We start from the raw sequence: 19,045 nt of genomic DNA on the forward strand, positions 1-19,045 counted from the left end.
GCTGATCTTTTATATTATGTTTTTAAGGAAACAATAACTATCTAACCTTTCAAATGCAGAGTCTGAAATATCAGTTTGAGTGAGATCCAAATATTCCAAGTTGGGACAAAGCTCCAAGATCTGTCTAACCTGTAAAGGGAAAGAAAAATAATCAGTAAAGACGCAAGCCAGTAAGGCTCACACAGTGTCAAAAGGCAACATACAAATTAACGTTCTCTTGAACTGCAACCGATTTTCACTACCCAAGTGTTGTGTTTTAAACTGAAGCACATCAGTTAATAATTAGAGGCTGCACAGCCACAATGATTAAATGCCAGTTTCAAAGGACATACCATTTTGCTAGACACTGCAGAGCTGTAGGCCAATACAAATGTCTTCACTGAGGAGCCCACATGCGGGAGGACATTATGAATTAAGCCATGAAGTAAACGTTTTTCCATCTGTGCTACGTTAATGGCAAGTGAACCTTCAGCTGCTTCTTCTGCAAAATAAAACCAAATAGAGGCTTAAATATCCTTTGCGTCATTTGGAATTCACACTGTCATATCAAACAAGTTAGCAGAAAACTAAAAGAAAGCATAACAAAGCATAAGTTTAACTAAGTACCTTGCAACAAACTTTTGCTGAATCCGATGTACTGCTTAGGCCTCATCTTTAAAAAAAGACCTGCTTATCTTTCTGACAGTCCTGAAGAGTCTAGCTCCAACAGCAAGTAAAACACTGAGTCTTCACAGAAAATTATGATTAAAGGACTTGGAGAAATATTTACTACAGATTACACATTTACACACTGCTCAGGGCTGTCTGGGGCAGCTGCTTCCACTGACTTGCTTTATACACTGAAATACTATCTCACAGGGCATTCTGTGAGATACATCCTGCGATGTAACAGCTTACACCAAGTTTTAAATTAAGCCTAGAACGCATTAGGCTGCAAGATGATTCATCCAAACTTTCTGAAAAGAGGAAGCCTAGCTGTTATCTCCTTTCTAACTCCAGACACATCCCTATAACTCCTCTACCTGCACTCATGTTTGCTCTCTCTTAGATGAATTCATTCAGCTCACTAAAACCCACTGCTTGCTTGCCCCTGCCCTTACCCCCCACTCCCTTTGTTTCTTTACCCAACCAGGAACCAGGTGAAGATGAGGAAAAAAAGGGTACTCCTTTCAGGAACCCTTAGTAGTTGCTAGACAAAACTTCACAAGTTAATTCTTACAACGTAAGTCTACTTTGCTTAGTAAGCATTTAATCTAGACAGAAGTTTGCATTTGTCATTAATGTACTGGTATCAACTATGACAGAATCTGTATTTTAAACAGATTTTACAGAAAAGACTCTATTTTACACGTTTATTTCTTACAACTATATAATCTTCAGGAAAAAACATGTCTTGGTTGGCATTCAAGGATTGCTTTTTCCGACCTCAAGATCAGAGCATCCCGATGCGTAGGAAGTCAAGGAAGAGGGCCAGGAGACTTGCGTGGCTAAATAGGGAATTGCTGGGTATGCTCAAGTGGAAGAGGAGAGTTTACAGGTCATGGAAGGAGGGGCTGGCCACTTGGGAGGAATATAAGGCTGCTGCTAGAGGATATAGGAAGGCAGCTAGGAGGACTAAGGCCTCCTTAGAATTAAACCTGGCGAGAAGGGTCAAGGACAGCAAAAAGAGCTTTTTCAAATACATGGCAGACAAAACTAACACCAGAAGCAATGTAGGCCCACTGATGAATGGGATGGGTGCCCTGGTGACAGAAGGTACAGAGATAGCAGAGTTACTGAATGCCTTCTTTGTCTCTGTCTACTCTGCTGCAGGCAGTCTTGAAGAGCCCTGTACCCCTGAGACCTCAGATGAAGTCAGGTCAACGGAGCGGTTTGCCTTAGTCGATGAGGAATGGGTTAGAGACCAGTTGAGCAATCTGGACATCCATAAATCCATGGGTCCAGATGGGATGCACCCGCGGGTGCTGAGGGAACTGGCGGAAGTCATTGCTAGACCACTCTCCATCATCTTTACCAAGTCTTGGGAAACGGGAGAGGTGCCTGAGGACTGGAGGAAAGCAAATGTCACTCCAGTCTTCAAAAAGGGCAAGAAGGAGGACCCGGGTATCTATAGACCGGTCAGCCTCACCTCCATCCCTGGGAAAGTGATGGAACACCTTATCCTTGGTGCCATCTTAAGGCATATCAAGGATAAGAGGGTTATGAGGGGCAGTCAACATGGCTTCACCAAGGGGAAATCATGCTTGACCAATCTCTTAGCCTTTTACGAGGAAATAACACAGTGGATGGATGATGGCAGAGTGGTGGATGTGGTCTACCTTGACTTCAGCAAAGCATTTGACACAGTCTCCCACAGCATCCTCACAGCTAAATTGAGGAAGTGTGGTCTGGATGATCAGGTAGTGAGGTGGACTGTGAACTGGCTGAAGGAGAGAAGCCAGAGAGTTGTAGTCTATGGGGTGGAGTCTAGTTGGAGGCCTGTATCTAGTGGAGTGACTCAAGGGTCAGTACTGGGACCGGTATTATTTAATATATTCATCAACGATTTAGATGAGGGAATTGAGTGTACTATCAGCAAGTTTGCTGATGACACTAAGCTGGGAGGAGTGGCTGACACGCCAGAAGGCTGTGCTGCCACCCAGCGAGACCTGGACAGGCTGGAGAGTTGGGCAGGGAATAACGGGATGAAATATAACAAGGGAAAGTGTAGAGTCCTGCATCTGGGCAGGAATAACCCCAGGTTCCAGTATAGGTTGGGGAACGACCTGTTAGAGAGCAGTGCAGGGGAGAGGGACCTGGGGGTCCTAGTGGACGACAGGATGACCATGAGCCAACACTGTGCCCTTGTGGCCAAGAAGGCCAATGGCATCCTGGGGTGTATTAGAAGGGGGGTGGTTAGTAGGTCGAGAGAGGTCCTCCTTCCCCTCTACTCTGCCCTGGTGAGACCCCATCTGGAATACTGTGTCCAGTTCTGGGCCCCTCGGTTCAAGAAGGACAGGGAGCTGCTGGAGAGAGTCCAGCGCAGGGCAACAAAGATGATTAAGGGAGTGGAGCATCTCCCTTATGAGGAAAGACTGAGGGAGCTGGGGCTCTACAGTTTAGAGAAGAGGAGACTGAGGGGTGACCTTATTAGTGTCTATAAATATATAAAGGGGGAGTGTCACGAGGATGGAGCCAGGCTCTACGCAGTGGCAAACAATGATAGGACAAGGGGTAATGGGTACAAACTCGAACACAAGAGGTTCCACTTAAACTTGAGAAGAAACTTCTCAGTGAGGGTGACGGAACACTGGAACAGGCTGCCCAGGGAGGTTGTGGAGTCTCCTTCCCTGGAGTCATTCAAAACCCGCCTGGACACATTCCTGTGTAACATTATCTAGGTGTTCCTGCTCCGGCAGGGGGATTGGACTAGATGATCTTTCGAGGTCCCTTCCAATCTCTAGCATACTGTGTGAAACTGTGGGGAAAAAAAAAAAAAAAAAAAAGAAAATCAGAATTTACCTACCAGATTCATCTATGTCAGCATCTTCATCCCATTCCTGGAAAGCACGACATTCATCTTTTCTATTTTTCACCCATTCCTCATCAGGTTCCATCTCAAGATCTGCTGCAGGACCACTATACCAATCACCTGCTCGCCCCCAAGTACCCCAGAAAAGAAGGGGGGAGAAAAAAAGTTAAGAGAAAGTTCTCATCAGTGCAGAAAACAGCAATGCCATATTCCATTGTTTAATGCATCAATATGGGATAGTAGAAATATTTAAAGCTACAAATATACTCTGATGACTTGTAACTGGCCTCACTGGAATACAGATTGGTTTGTATTTGAACAGGTATTTCTGCAAAGATTACACTTCTCAACAGGATATTTTAATTCACAGGAGAGTTTGAGGAACAAAAGCTACCACTTAGCCCTTACTGCAGCAATAGTTATTGAAGCAACATATCTGAAGAAACAATACTAAAATTAATGTTCATGCAGTTTTCTTTTAAGTTTGAACATGCAAATTAAGAATTGATGGTAGGGAAGTGTTAGCTCCATTTGTTTTAAACTTCTAATCTGCAGCTATGTATCTTATTTCTACCTCCTAAATTAATGAAATAAAAATTTTACTGATACTGGTGTAACAGCACCATTTATAACTTAAACCCCTCAGATTCTTAAATCATAATTAAGATGTTGAATTAGTGAATATACTTGTTAGCCTTCATACAAGCAAACAAACCTCAGCAAAACTAATCAACGGTTAGTATACAAAAGTTACTCAGGAGTTACAACCAGGATCACTTTTTAATTGATTAATTAGTTTAATTAGTTTCTTAATTCTACAAGATGGAAGTATGTTTTTGTGTATTTAACATTTAACCAAGTTTCTGGGCACTATCATCCTTGACAGAAGGGTGCACATCCTTCAAGCATGCTCAGTTGTCATGTTCACTATACATGATGGCCTATATTAAAACATTCTTTCACAGACTCAGAAATTCCAAGTTAAATTAAATTTAACTTACCTCTGGCCCAGCGAACAGGGTAAAGATGCTTCCAGAGAGATCCAGTTTTAGCCAGCTGTGACCATTCAGTGCTTACTTGACTACACTGACATAATTCTTGGGGGTTAAGGTAACTGAAAATGGTCAGCATTACTTCAGGAGGAAGATTAGTAATATTTGTGGTATGCCCTGTTACTTCGGTTTCTGAAATACAGAAAGCATGTGTTAATTGAAGCACAGCCTCACAGCTTTAAACAACAGTAGTGGAACTCACATTTTGACAAGGGCAAATGAAAAAAAAGTGTCTGAAAAAAATGTCAAACTACTGCCTGGCAAAAGAGAAAAAATAGGTATGGCTTTGGCTTTAAAAAGCTTTCACTGTAGTCACACCTTAAACAAGCAAAAAGATCAACTCAGTTTTCTGTGTGCCATTTTCTCAACTGGAAAGTTTCTTCCAACCCTGACCTTCCAGAGGTCCAAAAATGCCCCTGGAAAAACGTGAACTGTTGCTACCCAATCACAGTGAGATGAAAGCAGTATCTGCTAAAAATGAAATGCTTAAAAATATAACTGCTTTCTGTCACTGATGAAATCTATACCTGCTTTGCCACATTCCCAGGAAGCAGTGCGAACATGCAGAATCTACCAGCTGGGACCACTCTCACTGAAAGCACTCAAGCTCTTGATCAGGACACAGCAGGAAGTCTGCACTTCACTCTTTGCAGCTGCCTCACATTTTATTTCTAACTAACTACTGGCATAGACAATTAATTTTAACTTCTGAATGGTGATGAGCCATTCAGGTCGTAAAGTGATGCTAAATATTAGGTTAGAGACTAAAATGGGACCACTGCAATGAATTACTTCAATGGACAGCAGCAGGAACTATCTCCAATAGCTCTCCCTTTTGCAATAGTACAGTGAGAGCTGGAAACTACATGAAATTACAAATTCAGAGCTTTGGTTAATGTGGGTTTTGCTGTTTGAAGATTTTTAATGTTTTAAGGACAACTGACTTGAAGAAAAAAAAATATCCCTAAAATAGTTTTCAGGAGTCCTTAGAGCAGGTTTTACAAATTAGTAGGGATCTGCTTTTCAGCTTACGACACAAGGTACATAGGCTTCACAGTGAGACAAGCATCAGGGTGTTTTTTGCACAGAAGCTTCAGAAGTGAGCACAAGGTAAACTTTACCTGTGACAGCCTACTGCTACTTCAAAAAATATAATTAAGAGTTTCACCTGATTAATCAATATAGTTATTTGCAAACCTGGCAAGTTGTTGCAAGTAAACTACAGAGAATTTCACAGTAGAATGCAGGTAAAACTGCACTGGACTGCAAACAGTGTTATTTTTCTTCTATTTAAAAAAAAAAATGAATGCAGGACACATACTTCCCTCTCCCTAAAGACTAGAACACAACCATTGCAGAATTACTACTGTCCCAAACTGCTATTCCAGCTCGACTTAACAGCAAGTTATGCCATAAGGCTACTTCTGTCACTTCATCTGCTCAGACTCAATAGTATTTCACACCATGGATCATGATCTTTTCTGAAGGCTTCACCTGGAGGGCAGAAAATGACCAGTTCAGTAGTTCAGAGAAGTAAAGTTTCATTTAAAAAAATAAATAAATAAATAAATCTCATTACAGAGTAGTTTTTTTAATGAGAGCACCACATCTTATGACACCACAGTCAGTTTATGAGGGCTCGCTCTGCTATCAGTTTCACACCCCTGTATTACACTTTCAGTACATTAATTCCCATTCTTTGGGGCATCATCTGTTCTCTGTTAGTTAAGTAAAAACTGTAAATACAGACAACTTTGGCTGCTTCAACAGTCATAAAACAAGCCTGACAGTGCACTTCAGTAGTTACCCATTTATTCTAAGTTTCATCAAGAAAGGTAGTTACAGATGAACGCGAATTAAATACCTACTCTAAGAGTGCAGGTTTCATCTGACCTACTAACATGCTGCAGATTTATTCCCTTGCATTACTCTCCACACACAGTTTTTTCCCTTCTGATTCCTGAGAGGCCCAGAGAAGTTAGGCAGTGGAGTTAGGTAAGGCGAGTTGCTTTTCATTTGAAATACTGTCAGTTGATTAACTATTCCATGTTATTAAGCCATCAAAAGAAAAGCTTACAAAGCAGTCCTGAAAACCAAGACTTAAATGCAGAGTCTGCAAATAAAAAAAATATCATTTCAATGGAAGCATGAAATTAGAATTATCATTTTTTGCCTGTTATATCAAATATTACCATGGAAGGGGAGGAAGAATGTGGAAAAACAGGTAAACAGTGAAGTATTATCTACATTATGACCTGCAAAGAAGCTTGTATCAAACAGTAAAGTTTCTGAAGTTTCAAAACTGGTTTGAAGAAACTCCCATTTTATAAAAACTATTTTATCTGCCTGTATGTAACTTTAGGTAAGATACTGGTGTGGCTTTTGAGATAAAAACTGCAGTCTGAAAACTACTTTAATCAGATGCTTCACCTTGATCTGCCTTCTCATCCACAGAATACTTAAAGACCTTCTGAAGTTCTTCTGCTTGATTCCACTTATTAAGACCTCTGAATTCTGCAGCCTCTTTCTGTGAGCAGTGCTGTGCAATTACTTTCTTCTTAATATCTTTCAATTCTTCGTAAGTAAAGTATTCCATCAACATTGGCTGAAAAACCTAAAGCAAAGGAAAAGAAGTCTGATGCTTATGGAGAAAGTCGATAATGCTACACAGACCTACCAACATAGAATTTCCTCTTTCAGATACTCTCCAAGTAAAACATGTCATACACTAAGTGAACTCAAGGACAAGATCGTGGAAGTTTTGAGTTCCAGCCCTCTGCTTGCCAGTGGATCACTGGTTAGTCTCAGGCAAGTTGCTTAACTGTTCTCCCCAACACAAAAGGGAAGTGATCAAAGTTACTTTAACAATATAACTTAAAGTACTCACATGGAAGGCAAAGTGGCAAGGAATTAAAACATGAGAAAATATTTCTCTTGGACAGACTTCGGAAGATTTACTCTCACCAGAAGATGCTTCCCAGTTTTTGGATACCCATAAATCATCAGACTGGCAGTACTAGTCTATGTTTCAAATATAGGTCAGAAGCTGTCTGGGAGTGTCAGTTTGAGTCATGAAGCACTGGTTTACATGACTTCTCCTTCCTTTACGTTTTACTAGACATCCCCTTAAATAATTACCTGCTCCAACAAATCCCAACCCCAGTGGACTTTAATTATCAATTTTTTAAAGGACTAGAATTTTATCGTAAATTTTCAACTTATTCACTGTCTGAGAACATGTCACTTTGCAGTCAGAGAACAGAACAGTGACATCACAGTTCTGAATGCAAACTGGCATAAATAAAAACAACACTGAACCTCTAAGCCCTTTTGTCTCTATTCAGTCATTGCTGACCCTAAAGGAGATAAACATAATATTTGAAGAAAATTTTTACCTACCTCTTCTTCCTCTTTCATATGAGGAAGGAAATCCCTGGTAAAGGCTTCCAACCTCTCCTTCAGCTGTTTCGCATAGTTCAGCTGTTCATACTCATTCTGAGAAGAAAGCAAAGATTTAACTGTTACCTGATCTTGACCTTTCATTCAAAGATTGAACTGTTAAATCAACCAGCATTTCAAAGGGAGGCCCATTATGTCTCCCCCATGCATGCAACATGTTTGCTTTATTTTACAGTTAGAATGCGTACACTAACGAAGTTCTGCGACAAGCTGACAGTCTGTACCAGGCTGCTACTGCACAGAACAAAGTATTCCCTTCCTCCCTGGCTCCAATTTATTTTGTTAGCAGATATGAATTAACTTGTCTAATCGCACTTTTACTTTGGAGCAAAGACTGAAGTCTGCCGATCTACAGTCTCACCTGAAGTTCAAAGTAATAACAGACTAATCTAAGTATTTGCATGTTTTGCAGAAGAATTACTTGATGATGCAGCAATTCCACTTCAGTTTTAGCTGCATACATTTACACTACTTACTCTATACTTCTAGCTTCCAAATTACAATCAGAATTCACAGACAGGTTCTGTAGACATTTACTTTGGAAACTGAAAGAACTCTTAAATAAAGATATAACTGACTTTTAAATGTTGAAGTTAGACCAACCTCTATATTAATTTGTTAAGCCTGTGCTCTGTACCAGCAGTAAGAAGCTGGTTCTTAAGTCTGCCCAGTAATTGCAACACAATGAAGTTCCTCACAGCTCTTACAGTAAATGTTGTAAGTTTTTCTTGTCAAACTTCTACAACATCAAGAAACCCTGACTGTTACAGAAAACAAAAAAGCTTAAGCCATCAGGTTAAATGAACCACACTCTCAAAAAAAGTTAAAGTTAGCATATCTAAACAGAGTTAAGAATAATCTGGTTTTCCACACTTAAGTAACAGAATAATACTAGCACCCTATCAGAGAAGGTGTAACACAAAGCCAAGTGTTAGATTTCCCCTCTCGTTTATTTCCCTTCATTTTCCAATTCATTAATGAAAACAAGACACATTTTAAGGCTTGATAATGGACAGGGAGAAAAGAAGAAAAACCCACAAACCTATCTGCAGGATGCTCAGGTCAAAAGGAATCAGTTGACTGCACAGTTAATATTTTTATTACTGAAAACATGGACTACATGTACTAGACATATAATATGGGATGTTAAATTATTACTGGAGACCATAGTTCTTAGAGTGTGGGAAGGAGAAGTTGAGTTGGGTTCCCCAAAGGAAAGATACAGCAGAATTCAAGTAGGATTCTATTGGAGAAGAATTTAACAACTTCAAGTTGTTAAAAAGCCATCTGGAGAAATAACATTTAGAGTATCTTGAGGACTGGAACAATAACAACATTACTGAGCAACAGATTACTGGAAGGAGTACATGACTCACTAACAGAATAAAACAATGCGCTGCTTTTGCCCTTTTCATGTTTTTAACTGTGGTAATCATCTCTGTTTGCGACATTACAATGCTGCATGCCACAAAAACAGATTCTCAGGGTTTCCTAGCAAATTAATTAAAAACATTATTTCTACAGTCAGAAACTGTTTTGACCAATTAGCAGTCTTTGTATTTGAGACTTCCATGTTGTCTCTCCAAATCACCTCCAACTATGCAGCAGCAGACTGCTGTCACACAATACACCTCTGGGAAGAATTTTTACTAGAAATTTAGCACTGACATGAATGGCAAAAGAATTTGTGCTTCTGACTGGAAAGACTTCAGTACTGTATGAAGAAACCACAAATGCTCCTTCTTCCTCTTCACTTTCAGAGGGTATTCAGGAAAGCTGAGAAGTAAGAAATAATCACAGCATGCTCTCCTTAGGACACAAATCCTTCTTATAGTCTACTTACCTTTACATTCTTTAACCCTTTCTCAAAGAGGCTAAGCATCTCTGAGAGTTTGTTGTCCGAGTGTACATTGTACACTGTCCGGCTACGTTGCTGAAGTAAACCAATGATACACTCATTTTCAATCTGCTCATGCATTTTAAATTCCTTGAATGTGGCATAAAGAGATTGCAGAAGAGCCCGAAAATCATTGTTGTTGGAGAAGTTGGTCTTGGAAAGCTAGAAGAGAGAAAAGCTCATAAAAACATCAACGCAAATCACATCAAGGTCAGGCTAAATCCTTATAACAGGTATTAGCTCCCATTATTCACTGCTCCCATTACTTATAAAAGCTGAAAACCTTCAGTTTTATACAGAAAAGTGACCAAAAAAAAAATAATTTGCAATTTGAGCAACTAATTTCAAAGACATCAAAAATTACAAGCAATAAATGCTTTTAAATTTCAATCTTAAAACAGGTAAAAAACAGACAGTCAAGGGCATAAATAGGAAAACGCACACTAGTCTTCTATTAGAATAATGACCTTCCTGTAATTTATGTAGTTGGTGCATTAAAATATAATTTCATACAACTTCATCCAGAAGTGGGCTCACTTAATACTGCCATTTGAATGCTACAGTTTAACATTTACAAAATATCTCTACAAATATGACCTTTGAAATTATTCACAGAATTTGTAATTATTTTAACCTTTATGACTGCCATTGATTTTTTTATTATCAGGGACTGACAAATTCTATATAAACCCCTCAAACTTATTTTAAAACTTTCTAAAAGTCATGCATGGTCATTTCATAGATATATTTCCTCTTGCAGGTCAGTAAAACAGTAAGCCAGTCACGCTCCAATTCTGTTAACTCTCCAAGATAAGTTAACAGAACAGTCTTCTACAACTTTGCGCTTTATGAATGAGGTTTAAGTAAACCAAGGGATTTAATTTCACAATTCTCATTTCCAGTGCCAACTATATAACTGCATTTCCAATCACAGGCTCTGAAGAAAAAGATGAAGCTATAATTATAGAAATATTACAAAGAACTAATGTAACTACAGAAGTTTAACAAAGCACAATATATACAATAATGCACGATGCAATGAAAAACATGTAACATTTAATCACACAAATTCTGAAGGCAACAGTCTCATTCCACGAGAATAAACAGAGCTTAAGAAAACAGGAAAGTGATATGACAGATTCTTAAAGGAAGATCAACCTTGAGAGAACAATGCAGTCAGGGCATTAGCTTTAAAGAAGCCATTAAAATCAAGGTCATATTTAAGCAACATAAACCCACCTTGAAATAAACAAATGGAGAAAGATTTCCTGACAGAAATCAATTTAATCTCCCCAGCCTGCTGGGTAACTGAAAGGTTTAGTTTAGCCACTTTCCCAGAGCTACACTGCAGTCTGTACTAGGAAGCTGTTATGATAGGCCCCTGTACCTGCCTTTTAGGATCTATTACCCACAAGGAATGCCAAGTCCTACCAAGTGAATACAAACTATACTAACTGTTGGAACAGGTTTCCAATGGACCGAGAACCTACAAATTAAGACAGCACAAAGTTCTAGGTACCACAATAGTGCCATTTTGACATACATACAGTCACCACTAGCAACAATGCATTTTAAAACTGCATTTTCCTCTGGTAAATGTAAAAAGCCAGTACTTTTTCCATTCCTATATTTTATTCCACATGCAGCTTCAAGAACCATAGCTTATGGCAGGATACAAGAGCAAACATTCTAAAAATACAAATAGATTAATTTAATTCAAAAGACAAGCCACTAAAATATTCAGAAGTGGTTTAGTTTACAAAGACTCTGGAATCAAAGGAATTTACTAGAAAGGGGAATCTGAGATACACATATTCATGCATACTACTTGCATACATCAAAACCAACCATAAATCGAGATATCTAAAGCTTCTATAATTTAAAAACAAACAACCCAACAAATGTACCTATTTGTCCTTGCATTGCATTGCCACTTCCTGGAAGCCACTAGCAATGCAGCCAAAACACTCTGGACATCTGCCAAGCCCTTATGCAACCCCATGTAAGCTACGCATACTATACATTACATGTTGTACATAGGAGCAAAATGACTGTTATAATGGGAAAACAAATTTACTTAGCCTCAGTGGAGGTAGAAAACTGGACAACGCTAAGCACTGTGTTCTTTGTTTTTTCCTCCTTTAGACCAACTACTGTCAGGCCAGGAAAAATTCCTGCATTTGCGATGCACTGTGTTAGGATTGGAGGCATGCAGTCTTAATGCACTGATCACAAATGGGAAAAGAACTTGGCTCTGAAGACCATTTCTATCCTATGCTAAGCTCCAAGACTGCAATACACAGAGCAGTTCTAGATGAAACTAAAGGCTAGACTTCCCACACTGAAAAGCAGAAGTCTGAACAGGCCCAGAAGATAACTGTAAAAAAACCTTTTCAATATAGCTCCTCACCTCCAGCTGCTTGCGGTTCAGACCACAGTAAGGGTGAAGTCTGGTTTCTAATGTAGCATTTCTCTTGATCAAGGATCATCTCAAAATTGCTCACTCTACCCATAAGAATCCACAATACCTGAAGTCATTCCCCAGAGACCCTTTTCCCCAGGAATCCCATCCGCTCCCAAACTGACATTCTGATTGACATAAAAACATAAACAAAGCTGCTGAAGTCTGCAACAGGAAGATTATACAAAACTATTGTGTTTTGCTGTTAGGTTTAAAAATAAATACGTAAATAAATAGACTGGTTCTGATACAAAATAGCAGCTTCTCATCCTCCTGACCTGAAGTCTTCTCAAGACTCAGAAACTTGTTAAACCTATTACCGTCCACAAATCTAGAATAAATAAAGAATTCATTTGTGCATGCAATTTAAGAATTCCTGTTATAAATGTATTGTTCTAGAAGCCACTATGATATGCAACGCTTGCATATACACCTTGGCTACTGGGGTTTCCAGCAAATATGCAAGACATTAGGAACTATGGAGAGGATATTGAAATTTAATGACTGTACTTGAATCAGAAATTGGTGCATTAAAAATGTCAGCCAAAGCTGAGAAAAAGTGTTTTTTCAGAGGACAGGTAGCCTAGCAACAAAGCCACTTGGTCACATCTTGTAATTTCATTACCAGGACTGATGAAGTCTTATGACAGGGGACCAAGACTATTAACAGACAGCAGCTGCTCCACTCTGAGGTCCACTTTCACCAGCTCTTCACAACAAAAACTAGTGTAGGGGTTTAGCAGTGCAAAAAGAAAACCACCATCCCCCAAACTCAGGCAGAGAATCCTAGGAGAGCAACAAGGCAGAGGAAATGGACTCTATCAAGAATATTGGCTGACCGGAAAAAAATATAAAGCACAGCGGACGTGTGATCCCTGAGTAGGCTTAAAACACACTGCATTAAACCAATTATCTAAGGGGTGTTAAAGATACCTTCAAAAGTCCAGAAATGTTCTGGGTATCATATTTAAAAAATTGTAAGTTACAGCACAATCGGTTTTGTGTTTGGAATGCAAACTCCAGTTGATGAGTGGTCCCACAAACAGAAGAGGCCTGGTGTCTCCAGAAGCCTCATGAAATTTAAGATTATACATAATCCAAACTACTTGAGCAACAGGCCAAACAACAGTCAAATTCTATCAGAAACACTTCAGAGATCTTTGGCTGATGCCAGCATACTCCAGAAGTATCCAGGAGCTGTTAAATTCAGTATTATTTACTATTAATAAAAAAAAAACAAACAAAACCAACCAACCAAAAACCACACACATCAACTTTATTTCAAGTAAACTGGGGGAGGCACATCAATAATCCCAGGGCCACTGTGGTGCCAGCAGTGAAGTAAAGCACAGGGTCACAAAACATACCAGATCTATTCCAATTAACACCATGACAAGCAGATAGGCTAACTGAAGGGTCCTGTTCTAAAGTTCTTCGTACTTAACTGGTCAATGTAGAGGGGCTGCAGCACACAATACTTACAACTCAAGACTGAAATAAAAATCAGAAATATTGTGTTGGGGTTTTTTTTTCCATCAGAACTGAAAGCAATGTAAACTAGGATTAAGATTATTAGGAAGTAAATCTTAGAAGTTTTCTACCATTGATTCAAGATCAGGTAATTCCATTCTTCCTTTGCAGGAAAAAAAGTAACTCAATGAAGAAATCACTTGATGCACATCTTTTTTTAAATCTAAAATTATGCAATTAAAGAATAGCTATGCTTGAAAAATCTGTGTAGCTCTGGCAGTCATAAAGCAGCTCGAGGTGAGTGTCCAGCTCTGCTGGACTACAACAGAGCCATTAACATGGTCAAGATGAATGTACAGAGATATGGCAAACAAACATCTTGCCTTACTGTAAGCTATTATTTCAGTTTTGTGCTCCGAGAGCAAAATGACAAGACTGGCAAGATTCACAAAAATTGCTATTCATACACTGCTTCATGTTCATGACACTCAAGTGAAGATAAATCTACATTTAACTCTCATCTCCTTTGTGGCTTTAGTACTTTCATTAAAAGTGAAACTTTCTGTCAGATGAAGACAGATATTTCTATCCACAATGTTGTGAATAAATAATAAAGCTCAAGACTGGTAATTAAATCACTGAGCAAAACACAGTATTTACTTGGTTTCTAGAAGTATTTTACGTATTTGCCAATACCGAAAAATGTCTTCTTAGAAGAAAACGATTTTCCTAAAGTGTTAGCTTATAGTGAGTAAATTGAAACAGTTATTTCCTAGTATTTATGTCAAAAATACATTTAATGAGTGGAAAAGGTTTGCTTCTTCCTTAAAAATATCCAAACATAGTATTAGCTGGCAAGGAGAAAGTAGCAAACAGAAATAAGGAAAAAGTTTTCTGCTCTTATCAGACTAGCCCAGCAGTAAGCAAACTCTATGCTGTGTACTAACTTTCCCAGCTACAAATTATCTCTGTATTCCCAACTGCAAGCTGGAAAACAACAAAAATGTAAGGAAAGAGAACAGGAAAAGGAAGACTTATTTTTCCACTCTGTCCAAAGATTTCACAAATTTAAAATGGAATACTTGAAGAATTTTAAAGAGGATACAAATCCCCAAACTGCTTCATTTCAATTGAAGTTTTCCCCATAAGCGCCTGTAACTTCTGAGCAACCACTAATCTTAAAAAAACATGAAGGCAACTTTTCTTTTTCATGTATCACACATACAGGTCATTCCTAGAGATTCTGCTTTTTATGGGTAACAACTGTGCTCATTAAGACCTATACAAGAAGCCAACTGCCACTGGAGGTGCAATACAGTATTCCTAATGATCAGTGCAGACTAGACTTTCACCACTAGTTAACTCAGCAGACGTTAAACTCATTAGTGAAATAGTAAAATCTTTTTCATTATAGAGCTGGCAGACCACTTTCATTAAAAAACCTCAAACCTAACATTTTTAGACTACAACAGCACCAGGAAGAACTAAGAAAAAAGGCAGCATGGATTACTAGTCAGCTACAACTTCTCCCTCTTACATTTTTAGGTAATATCACTTCACATATGCAATAGCACTATAATTCAAAGGACAGGAACTTGGAACTCTGCAGAGTTATTATCACAATTTTATGAGCAAGAAAACTGAGGGACAAAGACCATAAGGTGTGCTTGTGTCAACACCAAGAGCATGCGGTTTCACATTAATCTGCTGTAAATTAGGGGGTGGAAGAGGAAACAGACAGAAACAGCTGTCCTGCCCCCGCTTCCAGCTGTACACCCCTACCGCTTCCCTGGAATACCCTCTCAAAACCATGCAGCTACACAACGAACGTGTTTAGTGCACTGATCCTAGAAGAAGTTGTGCCTTTTCAAGTGGGTTCATTTCTCACTTGGTCAGCGCACCAGTCTGACAGCCCTCAGTGACACCCAGTTACATGCAATGCCCCATTTAGTAATGCATAAGAATTTCAATTTATATGGTCCCCAAGAATAACCACAGTGCTGACGTAGCCTGGCAAAAAAAAAAAAAAAAACAAAACAAACAACGAAAAAAAACCACAAAAAACACTTTTCAGTGTCACTTGTTCCTTTGCTTACTCGTTATGGAGAGGTACATAAGGTGAACACTAAGAGAAACAGCTAAGTTACTTCACGCTCCAGCTGTTCAGATGTATGAAGCCTTAGATCAGAGGAGTAATACAGGTTTTCTACCCTGGGTGCTTTTCTTGGTTGTGGGTCAATCGACAGTAATAGTAATTAGTAAGGCAGGCAGGACAAGATCTGGCAGAACTCAACAAGAAACCCAAAACTTTCAAATGCCCATCTGTCTATCCTCTTCTCTATATAATCCTGTCCTCTATGTAATCTTGTCAGCTGGTTGCAACTTAACTAAAATCTTGACATAGCCTTAGAAAGCACACACAAAAACCCCAAACAACACTATTAACTCAAAGTTTAAGGCAAACAAAACTATTTTGTTTTTCAAAGAGCAACAGGACAGGTAAAATCCTGTACTCTATATTTTGAAAGGCTTAAGGTCAAGCTGATAACTGCCAAGCATAAGAACACAGTGGAGGTGGAAACAAACTCTTGTATTTTTATTAGGCTCTTTCATATCACTCTCTTGCACTATATACACAGCCAATTTCTCTAATGAGCACCTATAGATCAGGTTTTGAATCATGAAAGGCTTTTGACAAAGAGATAAAAACACAGGACTGACTGCACCAAGATTTTCAGTGATGCAACTGTTACAGTGTTTGACCTCCCTGGGGACTGCAGCAGAAAGCACGGCTTGGGAAGCACTGGTAAAATCAGCTAAGCCTCCTCCACCATGAGGTTTCTTTCTACAAGTGGAAGTCTACTAGGGATGAAGGGACACAGGCTCCCACAAGGTCTACAGAGATGAACCCCCCCCAAAACAAAAAATTACAGAAAAATCTAGTGCGGATATGAAATAAAAGGGCCTCAAATGAAAGCATAATGAACACCTGCAATTATGCTGTTAATTAGCTATCTGTATCACAGCATTTCTCATATGCATTCTAGATGCCACAGAAGACTTCTTTCCTGTCTTGTATCCTCACAGAGATAGATTTCTGCTAAGACCTGGCATTTTGGCCTTCCATCAGGACATATCTAAAGTACCAAGAGCAAAATAGCCTCAAGGCTCCTCTCCATTTTCCCAGTGCAGTGCCTCACAAACTACAAACACAGCAAAATTCTTTGCCCCTCTGCACCAGTCACTGCAATTTTCTAACACGATAAAAGGTGGGCACTTGAAAAAAATCACTCCAGCTCAATCCATCTTGGACACTAACTGCAAAAACAAAAAGCTAAGTATCTCAAGAATTACAGCTCACACTCTGTTTAATCAGCTAAAGCATATGCTAGGATATGCTGCATAAAACCTGTACAAACTGATACGCACCAGCTACGGTTTCTGGCTTTTTTACAGTATCACAGTATGCTAGAGATTGGAAGGGACCTCAAAAGATCATCTAGTCCAATCCCCCTGCCGGAGCAGGAACACCTAGATAATGTTGCACAGGAATGTGTCCAGGCGGGCTTTGAATGTCTCCAGGGAAGGAGACTCCACAACCTCCCTGGGCAGCCTGTTCCAGTGTTCTGTCACCCTCACTGAGAAGAAGTTCCTTCTCAAGTTTAAGTGGAACCTCTTGTGTTCCAGTTTGCACCCATTACCCCTTGTCCTATCATTGTTTGCCACTGAGTAGAGCCTGGCTCCATCCTCGTGACACTCCCCCTTTATATATTTATAGACACTAATAAGGTCACCCCTCAGTCTCCTCTTCTCCAAACTATAGAGCCCCAGCTCCCTCAGTCTTTCCTCATAAGGGAGATGCTCCACTCCCTTAATCATCTTCGTTGCCCTGCGCTGGACTCTCTCCAGCAGCTCCCTGTCCTTCTTGAACTGAGGGGCCCAGAACTGGACACAATATTCCAGATGGGGTCTCACCAGGGCAGAGTAGAGGGGAAGGAGGACCTCTCTCGACCTACTAACCACCCCCCTTCTAATACACCCCAGGATGCCATTGGCCTTCTTAGCCACAAGGGCACAGTGTTGGCTCATGGTCATCCTGTCGTCCACTAGGACCCCCAGGTCCCTCTCCCCTACACTGCTCTCTAGCAGGTCGTTCCCCAACCTATACTGGAACCTGGGGTTGTTCCGGCCCAGATGCAGGACTCTAGATGGCATCAGTTTCTCTCTTCCGTTTTCTTTTGTGCCACAGAGTAGGAAAGAACACGTTGTTGCTCAAAGCAGAGAAAAGGCAAAGGCACACTATCACTGCTTTCCAGAGCAGGCTGGAAGAGAGGGCAAAATAGAGAGCAACATGTGAAGAGTGAACAGAAAACCTTTTTTTCCTGCAATTTGAGGGCAAAAAAAAAAACGTGCTAAGGAATTACCTGGAAAAAAAACTTGCAACTGTATCAGGCAGATGAGAATACCCTCAGATTTCTCTTATGAAGGTAAAAAAGAGAAACAAAAGGGCAAAGCATCTGAGAGGTAAGAAAAAAATAGGTGTTTTATTAGAAAAAAAAAAAACAAATAAATAAATGGTTAGACAGTTTGAGGTGGCAACAAGAACTAGATGTGTCCTCAAAATAAGGATTCAAACTGCTAAGCAGGTCTGAAGAGCTTCACGGGAGCTTCACTTAAACGCCAAACATGTTTTACCACTGCTGTCCCACACTTCACATCTCCTTTGGCATTTTACTTCAAATGCATTTGCTTTAAAAAGTAGATATTTGAAGCACATTGTCACTTCCAGATTTACCTTCAACATATTCTTCTGCATGAAAAAAAAAAAAAACAATTCACAGCTGTCATTTCCCAATAGGTACAGCAACAAGTTACTGAACTATTCAGCATTCAGAAGCTAAGATGGAAAGTTTACTGGTAGAGTGTCTGCTGAAATAGAGGAACAGACAGCAAATCGCTCACCTATCTCTGGATGCTAATCAGGAGGAAGGAATTCCCTTCCATCTTCTGCCTGCAGTGATAGTGAAGCCCATCATTTGCAAACTTACTAATAGTAAAGTAGTGTTTACTCATTCTAAACGTAGGTGAAGGCAAGTGCTCAATGCTACAGAATGCTAATTGGTAATAACCAAACACTATGCATTTCTAAGTCAACACACACGTATTTGAAGACGCAGTGGAATATGAATGGCAGC

General features: G+C 39.6%; 1 protein-coding gene across 1 annotated transcript in view; it reads right to left on the minus strand.

The window, feature by feature from the left end:
• FBXL5 (F-box and leucine rich repeat protein 5) overlaps positions 1-19,045 on the minus strand; it is a 36,431-nt gene that overhangs the window by 12,266 nt on the left and 5,120 nt on the right. Inside the window, exons 2-8 of the mRNA XM_062636408.1 lie at positions 9,866-10,081; positions 7,963-8,058; positions 6,994-7,177; positions 4,513-4,695; positions 3,506-3,631; positions 333-481; positions 47-129 (exon numbers count right to left, since the gene is read on the minus strand). Coding sequence (XP_062492392.1) covers positions 47-129; positions 333-481; positions 3,506-3,631; positions 4,513-4,695; positions 6,994-7,177; positions 7,963-8,058; positions 9,866-10,081 — 1,037 coding nt within the window. The remainder of the gene's footprint in view (positions 1-46; positions 130-332; positions 482-3,505; positions 3,632-4,512; positions 4,696-6,993; positions 7,178-7,962; positions 8,059-9,865; positions 10,082-19,045) is intronic.

Source organism: Pezoporus occidentalis, unplaced genomic scaffold (assembly GCF_034315485.1).
Source record: "Pezoporus occidentalis ecotype Australia unplaced genomic scaffold, CSIRO_AGI_Poc_V1 ctg48, whole genome shotgun sequence".
NCBI classification, from domain to species: domain Eukaryota; kingdom Metazoa; phylum Chordata; class Aves; order Psittaciformes; family Psittacidae; genus Pezoporus; species Pezoporus occidentalis.